Genomic DNA, 18,542 nt, shown 5'->3' on the forward strand with positions numbered 1-18,542 from the left:
GGTCACGAAGAGTCAGACATACTGTTAGCAACAAACAGGACAAGAGCAATGTCTCATAAAATTTTCTGCTGCTACTGAGATTTTTCTTATGTGACTTCAGTAGAGAAACCCAAGGACTCAACTGATCCATACTTTATCTTCTTACGATAGTTTTCTATTTGTGTCATATTTATAGCGTAAGGAGAAACTAACCTGATGATTACTCACCTTATTCTTATACTGCGGTAAGCTTCAGGGGATCAGCGTTTGTTACTAGCATTTCATCAAGCCCAGATTATGAGTCAATGGAAATAGTCAAGCAGTGCACACACACACACACACACACACACACACACACACTGAATTGTTAGTAATGGGGCTCATCTATAACCTGCAGGTTAGAGGGGGAGGCTGCAGCAGATGGCCTCTGTAGCCCCTCCCTGCTCCAGACTGAGGATCCTACTGTACTCAATCAGTAGAGAGCTAACAAAGGACAGTCTGAGAGTGCCCCGTATCAGGAGGAAGGGGAGATAAGACAAAAAAGGTTGAGAACCACTCTCTTTGAAACTCGACCCAGTCACGATAAAGTCATTACAGTTTCTGAAACCCCCCAGAAGCAAGCATTTAATAAATATAGTATTATTCATTAGTAGACACCTAGAAAAAATTAGTACCATAAATCTGGAATTGGAAGGGACCTTAGAGTTTATTCTGACCCCTTCCCTTTGTAGATGAGGCTGAGAGAGGGTAGGTAACTTATCCAAGGGTGAAGGGGGGTGGAGGTGGAACAGATTTGAACCCAGGACTTCTGGCTCCAGAGCCAGAGCTATTTGCCCTTCACCATTTCAGCATTGAGGTTATACTTGATTTTTGGAAAATCTATGTTTTTGTTATATTAAAAGAACAAATGAGGAGTTGTATGTGCTTGTCCATCCATCCATGTGTTCATGTCCCATTTCTCACCAGTGGTGTGGGGATAGACATCTTGGGACTGGTTTTGGGAGGAGTCACAGGTAAAATATTTGAACTAAGGTATCCAGGGATCCCAACAGAGTTGACTTTAACTTTGGAGTAACATTTAGTAACTCTCTTTTAAACACAAAGCAAAGCCCTCAGCCCTAAAAGGAAAACATTAAGTTTGCCCTGTTGTAATCTCACCATATCCACTCAATGGCTCGTAGAAATAGAGGGAGCAAGCACAGACTGAATGCTAAGCATTCATGGTTGCAGCTTAGTCTGGCCTAGACTTTCAAGATGTTAAAGCATTTATAGAAACTGTGGAAAAGATGCGTCGATGGGTCTGGCAGTTAAATTCTTGAGTTTGCGTCTGAACAACCCTGCTTCTGAACTTCGGGGAAAGAATGTAGAAAACAGTTCTAGTTGATAGCAAGTGGTGACCTTTTGGGCCCTGGCTCTACCTCATTGCTCATAACTAGTTGCTAAGGCTTATTGATTTGACGTCACTTCATGATGTTTCTTATATCTGTCATCCTCTTCTTTACACCCACATAGCCACCACCCTCGTTCAGGCCTTTATCACTTTTTGTCTAGGTGATTATAATAACTTCTTCGTTTAGGTGGTTAGGTGGCACAATAGATAGATCACTGAGCCTGGAGTCAGAACTTGTTGTTTAGTTGTTTTTCAGGTGTTTCTGACTCATCATGACCCCATTTGGGGTTTTCTTGGCAAAGATATCCGAGTGGTTTGCCATTTTCTTCTCCAGCTCATTTTACAGATGAGGAAATTGAGGCAAACAGGGTTAAGTAACTTGACAAGGGTTGCATAGCTAGTAAGTATCTAAGGCTGACTCCAGGCCCAGTGCACCTAGCTGCCCAGAGTCAGAAGACCTGAGTTCAAATCTGGCCACAGATACTTCCTAGCTGTGTAATCCTAGGGAAGCCACCGAACCTCTGAATGCCTCAGGTTCCTCAATTATAAAATGGGGATAACAATAGGACCTATCTCCCTGAGCTGTTGTAAGGATCATAGGAGATAACATTTGTAGTGCACATAGCACAATGCCTGGCACATAGTAAGTACAACATAAATACTAGCTATTAATTGGTCTTCTTACTCCCTGTTTGTCATCTCTCCCATCCATCTTCCACACAGCTGTTAAGTGATATTCCTAAAGCACAGGACCGACATGACACTCCCTTGCTCAAAAAGCTCTGATGCTTCCAGGATCAACTACACCTTCCTCTTGCCTCTGTTTATCATTTAAAGCCCTTGCAATCCTGCCCCAACCTAATTTTCCAGCCTTACTGAATATTACTTCCTTTTATGCCCTCTCTAATCCAGCCAAATTGGTCTCTTTGGTGTTCCGTATGAACGGTGGTCCACCTCCAATCTCTATACCTTTGTCATAGGCTGTTTCTCATGCCTGTAATACACTCCCTTTTTCTCCTCCTGCCTTAGAATTCCTAGCTTCCTTGAAATCTCAGATCAATTGACATCTGGTATATAAGGTGTTTCTTGGTAGTCAATAAACATTTATTAAACACTTAACAATGTGCCTGGCACTGTGCTAAGCACCGGGAATACAGAAGACAGTCTCTGCCCTCAAGGAGCTTACAGTCTAATGGGAGAGACAAGCAAACAAATGTATACCAACAAGCTGCATATAAGGTAAATAGGAAATAATTAAGAGAAGGATTTAAGTAGGATTGGGAAAGCCTTCAAGATAGTATTTTAGTTACGATTTGAAGGAAGCTGGGAATCCAGTAGGCAGAGATGAGGGAGAAGAGCTTCTGGGCAAGGGGACAGCCAGAGGAAAATGCCTGGAGCTGAAGAATGGAGTGTCTTGTTTGTGGAACAGCAAGAAGGCCAGCGTCAATGGATCAGAGAGTATGTGTTAGGGAGGAAGGTGTAAGAACACCGGAATGGTAGAAGGGGGCTGGGTTATGAAGGGCTTTGAACACCAAGCAGAGCATTATGCATTAGATCAGAAGGTGATCTGGAGCCACTGAAGGTTATTGGGGGAGAAAGGGATGACGTGATTTCTGGATCAGCCCCAATGCCCAACTGCTAGTGCTTCCTCATTCTGAAAATACCTTGTATCCACTTTGTACATATTTTGCACTGAGTACATGTCTTCTCTCCCCCTCCATAGCCCAGAGAAGGTAAACTGCTTGAGGACAGGGACTATTTCATTTTTGTCTTTGTCTCTCCAGCGCCTAGCACACTGTCTGGTACATAAGTGCGTAATAAGTGTTCGTTGACTGGTTTTTCTTAAATACATAGGAAGCTATTTAGCAAAGATAAGAATATCTATGCAATACTTATGTAGACAAAGGACATTTTCTTAGTTCCAACTTTTAAAAATATCAATGACTTTCTGACCCATATAGCTTAGGAAGAGAGCATAGATCTCTGGTTTCATTCCTTCTCCAATTAGATCGTGCCCTCCTTAAGGACAAGCACCGTGTCTCATACTTCATATTCTCCATGACAGCTATCAAAGGACCTTGTTACATAGTAGGCGCTCCTTGAGTGTTTTTTCTTTACAACCAGAAGAGGGGCATGGATTTGTATACATACTTTGTTAATGCCATTTCCTTGTTCATAAACTCTGAAATTCCCTTACATGATCAAAATGTTGTCATTTCCCCCCTTTCTCTTTGCCTTGCAACCCCAAACCCTGTTCTTCGTCCTCACCATGACCTCCAGTCCCTTGACTCCTCCTCTCCTGGGAAAGAGCTCTCTCCTAGGCTATCACCTCACCAGGTATTTACTAGCATTATGTCTGTGGGTAAATCACTTTACCCCTTTGATTTTCTGTTTTGTCATTTGTAAAAAGGAGAAAATTGTATCCATAGCACAGGATTGTTAGGAAGACCAAATGGGATAGTGTGTATATATGGTATTTTATAAACTAATGACATAAAATTATATAAAATAATAGTGCTCTGTAACTGACAGTGTTTTTTTCTGTCTTAGATATCAGATAAATATGATGTCCCTTATGATAAAATTGGAAAAATCTTCAAGAAATGTAAAAAAGGGTGAGTATTAACGAGCCTCTTTAACAACATTAGTTTTATATGCACTTGTTCCAGACACAATAAGGAAACATAACTGCTCTTGGCTACATTTTTATAAGGAATTAAATAAAAATATTTCCACGTAGGGGCAGCTAGGTGGTGCAGTGGATAGAGCACTGGCCCTGAAGTCAGGAGGACCTGAGTTCAAATCTGGCCTCAGACCAAACACTTGACACTTACTAGCTGTGTGACCCTGGGCAAGTCACTTAACCCCAATTGCCTAAAAAAAGGTAATAATAATAATAATAATATTTCCATGAGGCTACTAAGGCAACTTTGCTTATAGGTTTTTTTTAAAGTATTAACTACAGGGGGCAGCTAGATGGCGCAGTGGATAGAGCACCGGCCCTGGAGTCAGGAGGACCTGAGCTCAAGTCTGGTCTCAAGACACATAACACTTACTAGCTGTGTGACCCTGGGGAAGTCACTTAACCCCATTGCCTAGCACCCCCCCCAAAAAAAAATATATATATGTATATTAACTATACCATGACACGTAGAAAAAAATTAAATACAGCATTGATTTTTATTCAAGTGAAATAATGCATGTAAAGCTATTTCCAAACCTTAAATAGTAAGCCTGATATATTGATAATTAATGACAGTGTTAAAAATCATAAAAAGCAGAATCATACAAGCGGAGGCCCTTCTTTAATATGACTAAAGAGTAGACAAGTCAAGAACTAACTGTTTTTGCAACACAAAAATACTGGAAGCCTTCCTGATAAATATAAGAGTAATGCAGTACTCTTCTCAGTATTTGTTATAGTTCTAGAAATACTAGAGATAATATGGGAGAGAAATTAAAGGCACAAACTTCAGCAAAGAAGATATAAAGCTAGACAATAACTGCTGGGGTAACTGGAAAGCAGAAAATAAGTTTAGACAAGCACCTTATACTACATACCACAAACTCTGAATGGATATGTGACCTAAATATAAAAAGTCACATTATTTTAAAAAATTAGAGGATAACATAAAGAGCTACACTCAGATCGGTGGCAAGGAGGATAATTTTTAATAAATGTTATGATTATAAAAGATAAAATAAACTATTATCATTATGCAAAATTACAAAGTTTTTACATGAATCAATATCACTAGAGTAAGGGGAGATACTCTCCAATATGGAATAAAAAACTTACATCAAACACCTCTATTCTAAGTCTGGATATAGGAGATTGACATATACAAAAGCAAGAGTCATTCCCTAATAAATGAGTGGGCCTAAGGGATATAGAGTTTTTCAAAAGAAGAAATGTAAGCTATAAACAACTATTTGAAAAAAGTGTTTCAGATAACTAGTAATAAAAGGAATGCAAAATAAAACAACTCTGGGATTCACCTCACATTCATCAGGTTAACAAAGATGATCATGTTGGGGGAACTGTCCTACTGTATACTATGGGTAGAAGTATGAATTGATCCAACCATTCTGAAAAGCAATTTGGACTTCTAGGAAAGTCACTAAAGTGTTCATGTCATGCCCTTTGATCCAACAATCCAACTATTTGGATTTATTTTACCAACAAAGATGGTAAAAGAAAATATAAAAGACTCCTTATACGCCAAAATATTCATAGCATTCTTTGGGGTAGCAAAAGAAAAAAATGGAGGGGGGAAACGTGCTTATTAACTGAGGAATGACTGAACAAACTGTGATGAGTGTAACAGAATTCTGTTGTGATCTCAGAAGAAAAATAAATATGAGGAATTCTGAGAGACAATGAATAGAATTGTTTGAATTGATCCAGGGCAAAGTAAGTAGAATCAACAGAACCAGACTACACAATGACTAAAATAATGTAAATTAAGACAATCCTTCTAAGCTGCTGAATCCAGATCAGTTGCAATGATCAATGAAAAATATTCCCTTCTCCTACATAAGTAACTACCTAGTGGTTGACTATCAGAAGAAAATGTTATACACTCTGTCAGACATGTTTATTTTGTTAGTTGGTTTTACATAACTTTTTTCTTTGTTAAAAGGGGATGAAGGATACGTATTGGGAAATGACTGCAATGATGAAGACAAAGGCATTGATGATTTTTTAAAGTAATGGATAAGACAAAAATAAGATAAATTTTAATTTGTTATTATTAGCCATTTTCACACAGTATTTAAGGCAAACTGAATTCCAATGCTCAATTATATTTTAAAGTGTCAGGAATCTAGGTATTATTTTTAGTTTATATTAATGTGAATTGCCTAGAACTTATTACCCTTTAGTTCTATGATATTTCAGGATTTAAACAACTATGTTTTTGGCATGCATATGTTAAGTCACCTCTAAAATATACAGTGTACTTCAGTTTTAAAGAACAAACAATAAATATATTTTTCTCAATGGTTCTAATGAAAAGGTTCAAATTAGATTTTAGAACATTAGATTTTAAATCTGGAGACCTAGGGTAAGATCCCAGTTCTTTGACCTTAAGTAAGTCATATCCTCTTTCTAGGCTTCATCTTGGAAATAAAGAGGTTAGACTGATCTTTAAGGTTACTTCTAGCTCTAAAAACTCTGATAAGGACAACAATACACTTCTAGGGATGGATTGTTAAGAATGTCTAGCTGCTATAGATCTGGAGAACAAAAAGCTATTCTTATTAAACATTTTCTAACTCCGGAGTAATAGGAGTTTTTTTAGTAATAAAATTTTGATATTAGATTTTATATCACCTATATTTCCAAATGTGCCCCTTTTTTCTTCCCCTTACAAAGTGCCATCCCTTATAACAAAGAGTTAAAAAGAGGAAAAAAAATCAGTTCAGCAAAACTAACCAACACATAGAAAATGTCTGTCATCATATACAGTGTTCCACATCCATAGACTTTGACCTCCCCAGAGAAGGTGGGTAGGAGCCTTTTCATCTCTCTTCTTTGACACCAAGCTATGTCATTACAATTTCTTTTTATTTACATTGTTGTGGTCATGTATATTGTTTTCCCGATTCTGTCTGCTTCCCTTTATATGAGTTCATATGTCTTCCTACATTCATCATTTCTTACAGCACAGTAATATTCTATTACATCCATGTACTTCAATCTGTATAGTCATTCCCCAGTCAATGGTTATCTACTTTGTTCCTAATTCTTTGCTACTACTAAAAGTGCCGCTATAAATATTTTGGTGTATATGGGGCCTTTCTTTTTATCCTATGAGTATATGTCTAGCTCTATAATATATGGTATCTGTGGATCAAAGGGTATAGACATTTTAGTCATTTTCTTCACATGATTCCAAATTACTTTCCAGAATAGTTGGACTAATTTACAGCTCCACCAAGAGTTCATTTGTGTTGCTGTCTTTCCACAACCATTGGCTATTTTTATCTTTTTTCCATCTTTGCCAATTTGCTGGTTGTGAGGTGAAACCTTAAAGATGTTTTGATTTGCATATTTCTTAATGATTTAGAGAATCCTTTCATGTGGTGGTTAATAATTTTCAGTTCTTGTGAAATATTTTGTTCAAATTATTTCAACACTTATCCACTTGGGAATGCCTTTTAAGTCTTATATTTTTGTGTTAGTTGTCATATATCTTTAATATCAGGTTCTTATCAGAGATTTTTGATACAAAGATTTTTTTTCCTCTAGGCAATTACCTTCATATCTTACTTGCATTCATTTTGTTCATGCTAAAGTTTTCAATTTCATGTAATCTAAATTATAACACCTTATTCTGTTGGTTCTTAAAATTAAGTGTCTCATGCAGTAGTAAATAACCTTGACCTTTCCTCCACATTTAGAATCCTGGTGAACATGGATGATAACATAGTGAAGCACTATTCTAATGAAGACACCTTCCAGTTGCAGATTGAAGAGGCAGGGGGATCATACAAACTTACTCTTACTGAGATCTAAAGGCAACCAAATCCAGAACTCTGCATGGGCTAAATGAAGGTGTTAAATGGACCTTTTTGTCAAACTGTAGGTACAACAATGAATCACTTCCCAAAGAGGGACACTAGTGGAAGTGATTCATTTGAGTTCTTGAAGGGAACAGAAGAGCATTTGGATTGAAAATGATAACATTGATATATTTTGCATTGTTCTTCAGATGACATAGAATCAATATGTGAAATTTCTAATAGTTTACATTTATAGAGCATGTGATAGCTACAAAGTACTTTATACACATTGTTCCATCTGGACCTCCTGATAACTCTGTGAGGCAGATAACAGCAAGTACTATCCCAATTTTATAAATGAGAAAACTAAAATTTAGAGAGAGTAAGTCATTTACCCCAAATCATATAGCAGGTGGGAAAACCAACATCTAAACCTGTACTTTAAGTCTACTGCCCTTCCCATTGTACTGTACCACATCTAAATTTAGTACTAAAAGAATATTTATCCCATGGCTTAGTGAATCAGTAGACTGCCATTTACCAGTTTCTTATCTGTTCTACCTACTTACTTAAGGAAATTTCAGCAAAGAACAATAGATTTTAGTTTAAGCTTTTTTTACTCTCAACTGTCTTGAATGTCTGGTGAGATTGTATCATGCTTGTGAGAGTTAGACTGGAAGACCATTATTCTATAACCTCTTATCCTCTATAAGTGTTTACTAAATAGGTATGATACTGAAATCCTTCTTTTCAACTTTCTTGGATGTATAATAATGGCCTTATGAAGAACTGAAGTGGGTTATAGTATAAAATCATTTTAGATAAAACTGTATTGTATATAAGTGCAATATATTTTTGAAGGTTCTGTAAATGTGTGTATATATACATATGTCACATAAATATATAATATATAAATATGGTATCCATGTACATATAATGATGAAATTCAATGAACGCTATCTCAAAGAAATTACATAAACCAAGGTAAAATTATTTTTGATGGCATATACCAAAATGATCAAATACAGCATTGAAATGTTCTTTTGATAATGTTTTCCCAAACACATATATTTATTCCATAGCATTGTAATACATTCTAGTATTCTACATGAGGTGGCTATGTCAAGGTATCTGCACTACGTTAATGAGTGAAATTTAAAAACAAAGCATTCCTATACTCAAATATGTTGTGAGTGTGGCAGACAAACATGCCTCTATTAAGTGAACCAAAAAATGAGTGAATAGGCTATAGTTAATATGCACTAAATGATAAAACTTAACTCAAACTAGAGTGCCTCTTAATCTACTGCCTTGAAGATGAGCGAAGTTTTACTTTAAACTGTTTAGAAGCCTCAGGCTTTGATTCTTTTCTATTACAGTTTTGGGAAACATTCATGAATTTATGACTAAGTAACTATAGCAGGGGAAATTTTGTATACATATAAATATATCCAGCTACTGAGAAGTGTAAATTTATAACACAAATACAATCACGGGTATTTCTTCGGTTCAGGGATATAGCATAGGCCCTTTGTACAAGTAGGATTGATAGCAATATTTTTGTGTTTCAAATATTTTAATGAAGTATGGAACTAATTTGATGATTTGTTTTCTAATATAAGATACTATGGGACACGGGTCATATAACAATGTTTTATATTTTGTTTTATGAAACTGATTTTTGCCTTGTGTGCTGTTTTTAATTGTATCATTGAAGATGTATTTTAAGTCAAAGGGATTAAATTTTATATGTCTATTTCTTAATATCACTTTCTCTTATATGGTCTCCTAATTTGACTTTGTCTTGGCATGAGCCAGAAAAGGATGGTGTCTTCCTAATTCCTACTTTCTTGCCAGAGCTAGATGGGTGCACTGGATAGATTACTGGGCCCGGAGTCAGGAAAATATGAGTTCAAATCTAGCCTCAGACACTTACTAACTGTGTATCCCTAGGTAAATCATTTAAACTCTGTCTGCCTCAGTTTCCTCAACTGTATAATGGGGATCTTAATGGCAACTACTTAATGGGGTTATTGTGAGAATCAAATGAGATTCTCCGTAAAGCACTTAACACTATGACTGGCCCATAGGTAGAGATTTACTAAATGCTTGCTTCCCCTCCCTTTCCCTATACATACATAAATGCCACAAAATTGGGACAGAAATCAATTATACTTTTGGCTGAAATATTAAAAAATATGTCCATTAAATGCCCTTTAGATCTAAATTTCTAATCTTCTCCTTCCCTTTCTTTCCTTTTTTATAGCTTAAGTGAAAAGGAATTCTAGGTCAGAATTGTGCTTAAGCTTACAGTTTTGTTGAAACCAAAAGTTGCTCTGAGATTATACAAATAAATTATTATTTGCCACATAGTGGGTATTCAACAAATGTTTGTTCAGTTAAGTAAACTGTTGTCCATATTGCCTCCGGTATATATAGATTCCTAGTCTACGCATCTCTTTTTTTAATATCTTTTACTTAAAAGGAACCTTTACCTATAAAACATAGTTTATAGCATAAGATCTAAGGCTATAAGGACCCTAAAAATTATCAATCCAACCCCCTCATTTTACAGAGGAAATGCAGGAAAGAGAATTAAAATTGTTTGCTGAGGTCAGCTAGGACATCTTCTAGCATGGCTCCAATTCTTCTGTCACTCAGGGCTAAAAATAGCCCTACTGCCTTTTGGCTTCATATAGCCAAAATGCTTTTGGATGTGGGTCTTGGCCAGACCAACAAATGGCGAAGTATTGCTGATGTGCAAGATTCACTTCTTATAGTCCAAGGCTTTCAATAGTTTGGCTGCTGTCTCGACATGTGGCCACCTAGCAAGGACACATTTTTGTTGGAAGAGTAACATGGTAGTGTGACATTTCTTAAGGATGGAATGATAAAATAACAACAGGATATGAATAGAGCTGATGGGAGTGGGACCACAGAAAGAGGAAATTGAAAAGTAGCAATTGGTAAAAATATAAGATGTTACTATAGTTGCTTTGGGTGGCCAGTTTTGTTTTTTCAGATGTAAAAAACTTTACTAATTGTGACATCTTTTGGTCACAATTCCTTATATACTCTTTGTCCAGTCTGATGCAAGAAATGAAGGAACTCTAAAGAGGTTGGGCCAGGTAGGCTGATGTTTTTGTAAAGCTATACATCAGGTTTCCTTCTAAAAGAAACCCCCAAAATGAAAACTAGGAACAATCATAGCCAAAATCCAGAGTTTCCAGGTCAAAGATAAAAATAAAAATAAGGACTATACAAGACTTGGCAGTTGCCACTATAAAAAAAGAAGAGAACTTGAAATATATGCCAAAAAGCAAAAGATAAAGGCTTACAATCAAGAATAACCCATCTGGCAAAACTGAATATAATTCTACATGGGAAAAAAAGTGGATCTTTAATGCAAGAGATGATTTTCAACCATCCCTGTTGATAAGGCCAGCACTGAACATACACCTTGAAATGAAAGTACAAGAAAATAAAAGAAAAGAATAAGGCTAGCAGAAGGGAAGCATTGTCCTCTTCAGAACAAGTTTTGGTCTGTTTTGATATTAGGAGAAGGAAATCAGGGAAAGGGGACAGCACTGTGGAGGAAAGTCAATATCTCATATAATTGAGATGCATCAGATGAGTAAATGTGGAAAAAGAGGTGGGAAGGAACAAGCATCCTTTGAACCTCACTTTTATCTGAGCTAGACAAAGCAAGGTTGAATACACATTCACACAAAGTAACATGTAGAAATACATTAAACAATAGGGAAGCAGGTGGGGAGAGGGTCAAAGGAGAGAGATATTTGAGGGAGGGAATGAGAGGAGTGGTAAAAACATGCAAAACACTTCAAAGTTGAAATGGGGAATGTAAATGAGAGGTTGAAAGGAAGAAAGTAAAAATCTGTGATCAGAGATGTGACAAGCAGAGGAGAGGAAAGTAATGGAGCAGAAACAAATTGTGTCACTTACAGATCATAAGTGTTAGGCGAACTCTTCTTTCACCAGCCTTACAATGAGTGAAGAAGGGCCAAAGAAAGGGGAAAGTTTCAGAGAATAGAAAGAAATATGCAATTAGTCACCGTTAGGAACATGATTGAGATGACCTGACCCCAGTTGCCTAAAAAAAAAATAGTAAAAGGAACCTTTTCAAACTGTATGACACAAATATGGCCTTGATACCTAAACAGGAGAGGAAAATGAGAAGAATAAATCTGCAGATCAATAACAGTGAATGTTGATAATATATTAAATAAAACATTCACAGATAAAGAATAGTAACATATTAAAAAGATTATTTGTGATGACCAGGTTAGATTTGTACTAGAAATGACAGATTGGTTCAATATAAGGAAAACTAAAAACATGATAGGCTATATTAATAACAAAAAGGATAGAAAGTACCTGATTACATTAATAGATGCTGAAAATGCTTTTGAAAAAAAAATCTAACACTTGTTTCTGTTTAAAACACTAGAAATAAATGACTTTTCTTTAGAAGAAATAAAACATCTAAAGCCAAGAGCAAACATTGTATGTAATGAAGAAAGGTTTGAGACCTTCCCAGAAGCAACTGAACACAACAGTGTTAAATAAACTCAAAGACCCCAGCTACTAGGCTAAGGATTCACTATTTGACAAAAACTACTAGAAAAAAATGGAAAGCATTGTGGCAGAAAGCCACACCACCTGCCAAGATAAATTCCAAATGGATACATTACTTGGACATAAAGGTTAAATAATAAATTATAGGAGCAAAGAAAAAATTACTTTTAGATTAATCAATAGGGCAAGAATTCATGACCACAAAGGAAAAGAGAGGGTCACAGAAGATAAAATGGACAGTTATGATTATGTACAATTTAAAAATGAAAAGGACAATTTTGATTATATTAAATTTATAAGTTTTGTATATATATTTTAAAATAATGCAGTTTAAAATTAGAAATGAAACAGTCAACTGGGGTGGGGTGGAACTTTGCAACCAGCTTCTCTCATAAAAGTCTCATTTCCAGGATATATAAGGAACTGTTTTAAATTTATAAGACTGAGAACCATTCCCCAATAGATAAATGGTGAAAGAATAAATGACAAAAACAGGAAGTTTTCAAAGGAAAGAACCTAAGTTATCAAATAAATGAAAAAATGTCCCATATCTTTAATAGAGAAATGCAAATTAAAACAGCTCTGAGGTTCTACCTTATACCTATCAGATTTGCCAAGCTGATGTCCTTATGAATTGGAATACATAAAAGTAGGAGCTGTTTTTTAAAACCATAAAATAAACCATGAACTTACTTGATGGGAAAAAAGAAGACAAGATTACCAAAAAGGTGAATTCGCCATAAATGAAAAAAATAAAGAAAATTATTAAAAATTATTTTGTTCAATTATATGCCAATAAAACCGAGTCTAAATGAAATGGATGAATACTTACAAAAAATGTAAAATGCTCAGATCAATAGAACAAGATATTTAACCCAATCTCGTAAAAAAAAAAAAAACTGAACAAACCATAAACGACCTCATACTGAAAAAAACCTAGGACCAGATGGATTTTAAAATGAATTCTATCAAACACTCAACAAGTAATTCCAAAGTTTATAGAAGCTTTTTGGAGGGAAAAAAAGGAAAAGAAGTGGCTATACCAAATTCCTTCTACAACACAAATATAGTGTTGATACCTATACAATAAATAGTCAAAATGGAGAAAGAAAACTATAGACCAACATCCATAAAGAATGTAGATGAAACAACTTTAAGTAAAATATTAGCAAGGAGAATAAGGTAACATCACAAAATTATATATGATGAATAGGATGGATTTATACTAGGAATGCAGCATTATTTCAATATTAAGAAACCTATAAACAAAACTGACCATATTAATAATGAGAAAAACAAAAACCATGATTATTCTAGTAGATGCAAAAAAAAAAGCTTTTGACAAGATACAACACCCATTTCTGTGAAAAAACAATAACAAAAACAATACACACATTAGAAAACATAGAGATAAATGAATCTTCCTTTACTATACTAAGTACTATCTACCTAAAAATCAAGAGCCAGAATTATATGTAACGGAGATAAATTAGAGTTCTTTCTAGTAAGATCAGGAGTAAAGCAAAGATATCCATTATCACCACTGTTATTTGGCAGTGTTAGAAATGTTTAGCTATAGCAATAAGACAAAAAAAGAAGAAACTGAAGAAATAAGCAAAGGCAAAGAAGAAATTAAATCATTGCCCTTTTATAGATATGATAATTTACTTAGAGAACCCTATATAATCAACTAAAAATTAATTGAAACAATAATTTCAACAAAGTTGTAGGATATAAAATCCACATAAATCATCATTTGTTAAAAAAAATTATTTATTTTTAATTGTCAACAATCACTTCCACAGTTTTAAATTCTTCTCCCCCTCCCTCCCTATCTCCTTCCCCAAGATGGCATATAATCTGATATTGGCTCTACATATACATTCCTATTAAACATACTTTCACATTAGTCATGTTATAATGAAGAATTAGAACCAATAGGAGGAACCACAAGAAAGAGGAAATAAAATAGAACAGAAGAAAAAAAAGCAAATAGTAAGCTTTGATCTGCATTCAAACTCCATAGTTCTTTCTCTGGATGTGGACAGCATTTTCCATCATGAGACTTTTGGATATGTCTTAGATCCTTGCATTACTGAGAAGAGCTAATTCTATCAAAGTTAGTCATGGCACAAAGTGGCTGTTACTATGTACAACATTCTTTTGGTTCTACTCACTTCAGTCAGCATCAGTCCGTACAAGTCTTTCCAAGTTTTTCTGAAGTCTGCTTGCTTATCATTTCTTATAGAACAATACTATTCCATTACATTCATATACTACAACTTGTTCAGCCATTCCCCAATTGATGGGCATCCCTCAATTTCCAATTCTTTGCCACCACAGGAAGAGCTGCTCTAAATATTTTTGTACGTGGGGGTCCTTTTCCCATTTTTATGATCTCTTTGGGATACAGCCCTAGAAGTGCTATTGCTGGGTTAAAGGGTATGCACATTTTTATAGCCCTTTGGGCATAGTTCCAAATTGTTCTCCAAAATGGTTGGATTGGTTCACAACTCTACCAATAATGCATTAGTGTTCCAATTTTCCCACATTTTTCTCCAACATTTATCATTTTCTTGTTTTGTCATGTTAGCCAATCTGATAGGTGTGGTGTGGTACCTCAGAGTTGTTTTGAAATCATCACTTTTGTATATTACCAATAAAGCCCACCAGGAAGAGATAGAAAAATTCCATTTAAAATAACTACAATATGTATTAAAAAAAAATTGGCAGTCAACTTGCCATTATACACATAGGAACTATATGAATACAACCACAAAACTCTGCACAAATAAAGACAAACCTAAATAATTGAATTTCTGCTTTGAAATTCAATTTGTGAGCAGGTATTGCTTTCCATTCAAAAAATCATTTCCTTTGAGATTCTTTTGTCTCTCCAGGTGAATTTAGTTATTTTTTTCTAGTTCTATAAAGTAGTTTTTGTAATTTGAGTAGTATGTCAAAATAATTAACTCAGGTGGTATTGTCATTTTTATTAAATTGGCTCAGCCTTCTCATGAGTAATGAATATTTTGTCAATCTTTGAAAGTAGCAAAATAGAACCCCAAAAAGGAAAATGACAGCTGTTGGTGGGGCTTTGGGAAAATAGGCAAATTAATGAACTGTTTAGTGGAGCTGTGAATTAGTCCAGTCATTCTCAAAAGCAATTTGGAACTATAATCCTAAACGTTTTTAAAACTGTGCGTACCCTTTGATCCAGCAATACCACTCTTAGGCCTATACCCCAAAGAGATCAAAGAAAGATGAAAAGGACCCACATGTACACAACTACTCATAGCAGTTTTTTGTGGTTACAAATGACTGGGAACTAAACGCAATGCCCACAAATTATGGATTGGCCAAACAGATCGTGGTATACAAATGTAATGGAATATTATTGTGTTGTAAGAAATTATGGGAATGGTTTTGAAGAAAACCAGATAGACTTGTATGAACTTATGCACACAGTAGGAACAGTGAACACAATTAGGAGAGCAATATATACAATAATGACAGCATTAAAAAAATAGACAATTTTGAAAGACTTTGGAATTCTAATTTAATTAATGATCATCAATGATTCCAGAGGATTGATGATGAATGCTACAAAAAGACTGAGACATATAGTTTGTTTATTTGGTTTTTGCTTGACTGAATATTTGTCACAAAGGCTTCGCTTTTTCTCCCCTCAATAATGGAGAGTAATCAGGAGGTTCTGTCAGGAGATGGGGAGCATTGCTCAACATCAGTCCTCTGGCATCACAGAAGTCTTCATTGACCAGAATTCTTAAGTTTCAAAGTTGCTTATTTTTATAATGCTGCTGTTATATAAAATAAATTGTTCTCCTAGTTCTGTTCACTTCACCAAACCTAACAAGGTAACATCCTTATGGATTAAGAGTGGAGTACATTAACCTCTGACGTAATCACTCAGCAGCACTGTACAATGCACCTGCCCTCCCACCCTCACTCCCAACCAGTCTACATGCTCTGGCAGAGCACAGTACCTGACTCATCAGGTTGTGCTGTTGGACCCACTCAGCAAACTTCTCTGCTCCTGCTGCAGTCTCTGTCAGCCCACACTGTCCTGTCCGTGAACCCCAATTCTGCCCATCCACTTACTAAGTAGGAGGAGGCATAGGAGGGCAGGACCACACTTAGCCTGGGGTAGCCATACTGAGCCAAATTACTAAATAACTGAATGATCCGGGGATAGGGTGCCAGCAATCAGAATTGCACAGGTCCAGAAGGACCAATTAGGGCCACTCCTCCTTTCCTCCTCTACATTTATTTAGGGCAGAGATTGAGGCAAATTGCTTGCCTTCTCAAGAAGGGGAAAGGGGAGGGAGGAAGGAAAGAATCTGGAGCTCAAAATTTTTTAAAACATATGTTAAAAAAATTTGACATATAGTTGGGGAAAATAAAATATAAAAATATTTAGGAAAAAAGAAAGGGAGTGATAGAGAAAAAAAGGAAAAAATTAAGAAAAAACCTATCATGTAACTCAAAAGGATGAAAACTCGGTTAGAAATTTAAAACACAAGCATATAAACAGGGAAAATATCAAAATCAGAAGAGATGTCAACCGATTCATCTAAAAGATTGAAAATGTCTCTAAATATATAAAATTTAAAATTTTAAAACCCTAATTGAAACAGAGAACCTTATAGATTCTAAAAACAAAAAACAAAAAAAACAAACAAAAAAAAAAAAAAAAACATGGACAATATAGCAGGATATTCCAGAATGGTTCATGAAATAAATCAGAACTTTGAGAGAGAATTTTCAAGTGGAGAAATGGAAAGATTTATGGCCTTTTTTAAAGCAGAAACAATTAGAATAGAAAAACTTGAATCCCAGGGTAGCAAGTCTCTCCAGGGAATCAAAAGAAAGAAAAGACTGGGAATACAAATATATTGAAATGAGGGACAACCTAGAAGAAGAGAAGCAAAAAGCAATAACATTAAAACGTGATCTTTATCAAGCAAAGCACGTTGATCTTGAAGACAGTATCTACAGAAACAACTTAAGGATTAGAGACCTCCTAGAAGAACATGAAAAATTAAAAAACCTGAACACCACACCTAAAGACTAGAATGCAAGAAATAAAGCACTAAAACTGCCCAGAATTTCTGAATATAGAAAACATAGCACTAATTGAAAGAATACAGTCAAGGGGCAGCTTGGTGGCGCAGTGGACGAGCACCGGCCATGGAGTCAGGAGGACCTGAGTTCAAATCTGACCTCAGACACTTGACACTTACTAGCAGTGTGACCCTGGGCAAGTCACTTAAACCCTCGATTGCCTCACCAAAAAAAGAAAAAGAAAGAAAGAATACAGTCAGTCTGTAGGGAAAAAACAAAAAAACAAAAACAAAAAACTCCCATTCTTCAAACTCCAAGACATATACTGGTTAAATTTAATATTTTTGATGACAAATTTTGCAACCAACTAGGAGAAAGTATTGCTCAGACTTGGCTCCTATCTTCCTCCAAAGCTTATCTGATATCTAGGGCTATATATGTAAAATTATGGCTTTCTACTTACAGGTTCTCTGTTTATTGAAAACTTGTGTGTGCCTAAGGATATAAGCACAGTATGCCTCCCTTGCTCCTGAGAATGTGTATTCTTTCTCCCTTACACCTCTCTCCCAGCCAGTATTGAAGCAGAGATATTTCTCCCTACTCTCTAAAGGGATCAAAGTCTCTTCCTGAAACAGAAATAGCTTCCTTTAAAATAGAGTAAGCTAAACAAATTAAAGAAACATAGTACATAGTGTTTACAGTAGAAGAGGGGGAAAATCATAATTTGGGAAAAAATGATTAGAAACAAATGGAGAAAAATATAAATCTAACTCATAACTTTAAAGAGGAGTTGATTAAACAATCCAGTAAAATGAAAAAGTGCCATATTGGATAAGAACACAAAACTTCACAATCTGTTGCTTATAAGAAACACATTTAAAAAACATAGATACAGATAGTTGTATTATATATTGTTTATTATAAATGTGGTTACATATAACAATATATATTATTTCATATATGTGTATGTATATATACACACATA

At 35.3% G+C, this 18,542-nt stretch overlaps 1 protein-coding gene across 6 annotated transcripts in view; it reads left to right on the forward strand.

The window, feature by feature from the left end:
* Window positions 1-10,206, forward strand: part of GRHL1 (grainyhead like transcription factor 1) — a 79,863-nt gene extending 69,657 nt beyond the window's left edge. For 4 of the 6 annotated variants that reach the window (XM_027850333.1, XM_027850334.1, XM_027850335.1 and 1 more), the window contains 2 exons: window positions 3,920-3,984; window positions 7,775-10,205. In XM_027850333.1, coding sequence (XP_027706134.1) covers window positions 3,920-3,984; window positions 7,775-7,889 — 180 coding nt within the window. In that variant the 3' untranslated portion in view covers window positions 7,890-10,205. Of the gene's footprint in view, window positions 1-3,919; window positions 3,985-7,774 lie in introns of all 6 variants that reach the window. The other 2 variants (XM_027850331.1, XM_027850330.1) reach the window with 1 other exon arrangement.
* The last annotated feature ends 8,336 nt before the right edge of the window (window positions 10,207-18,542 follow it).

This window comes from Vombatus ursinus, unplaced genomic scaffold, assembly GCF_900497805.2.
Source record: "Vombatus ursinus unplaced genomic scaffold, bare-nosed wombat genome assembly UNPS02009062.1, whole genome shotgun sequence".
NCBI lineage: Eukaryota > Metazoa > Chordata > Mammalia > Diprotodontia > Vombatidae > Vombatus > Vombatus ursinus.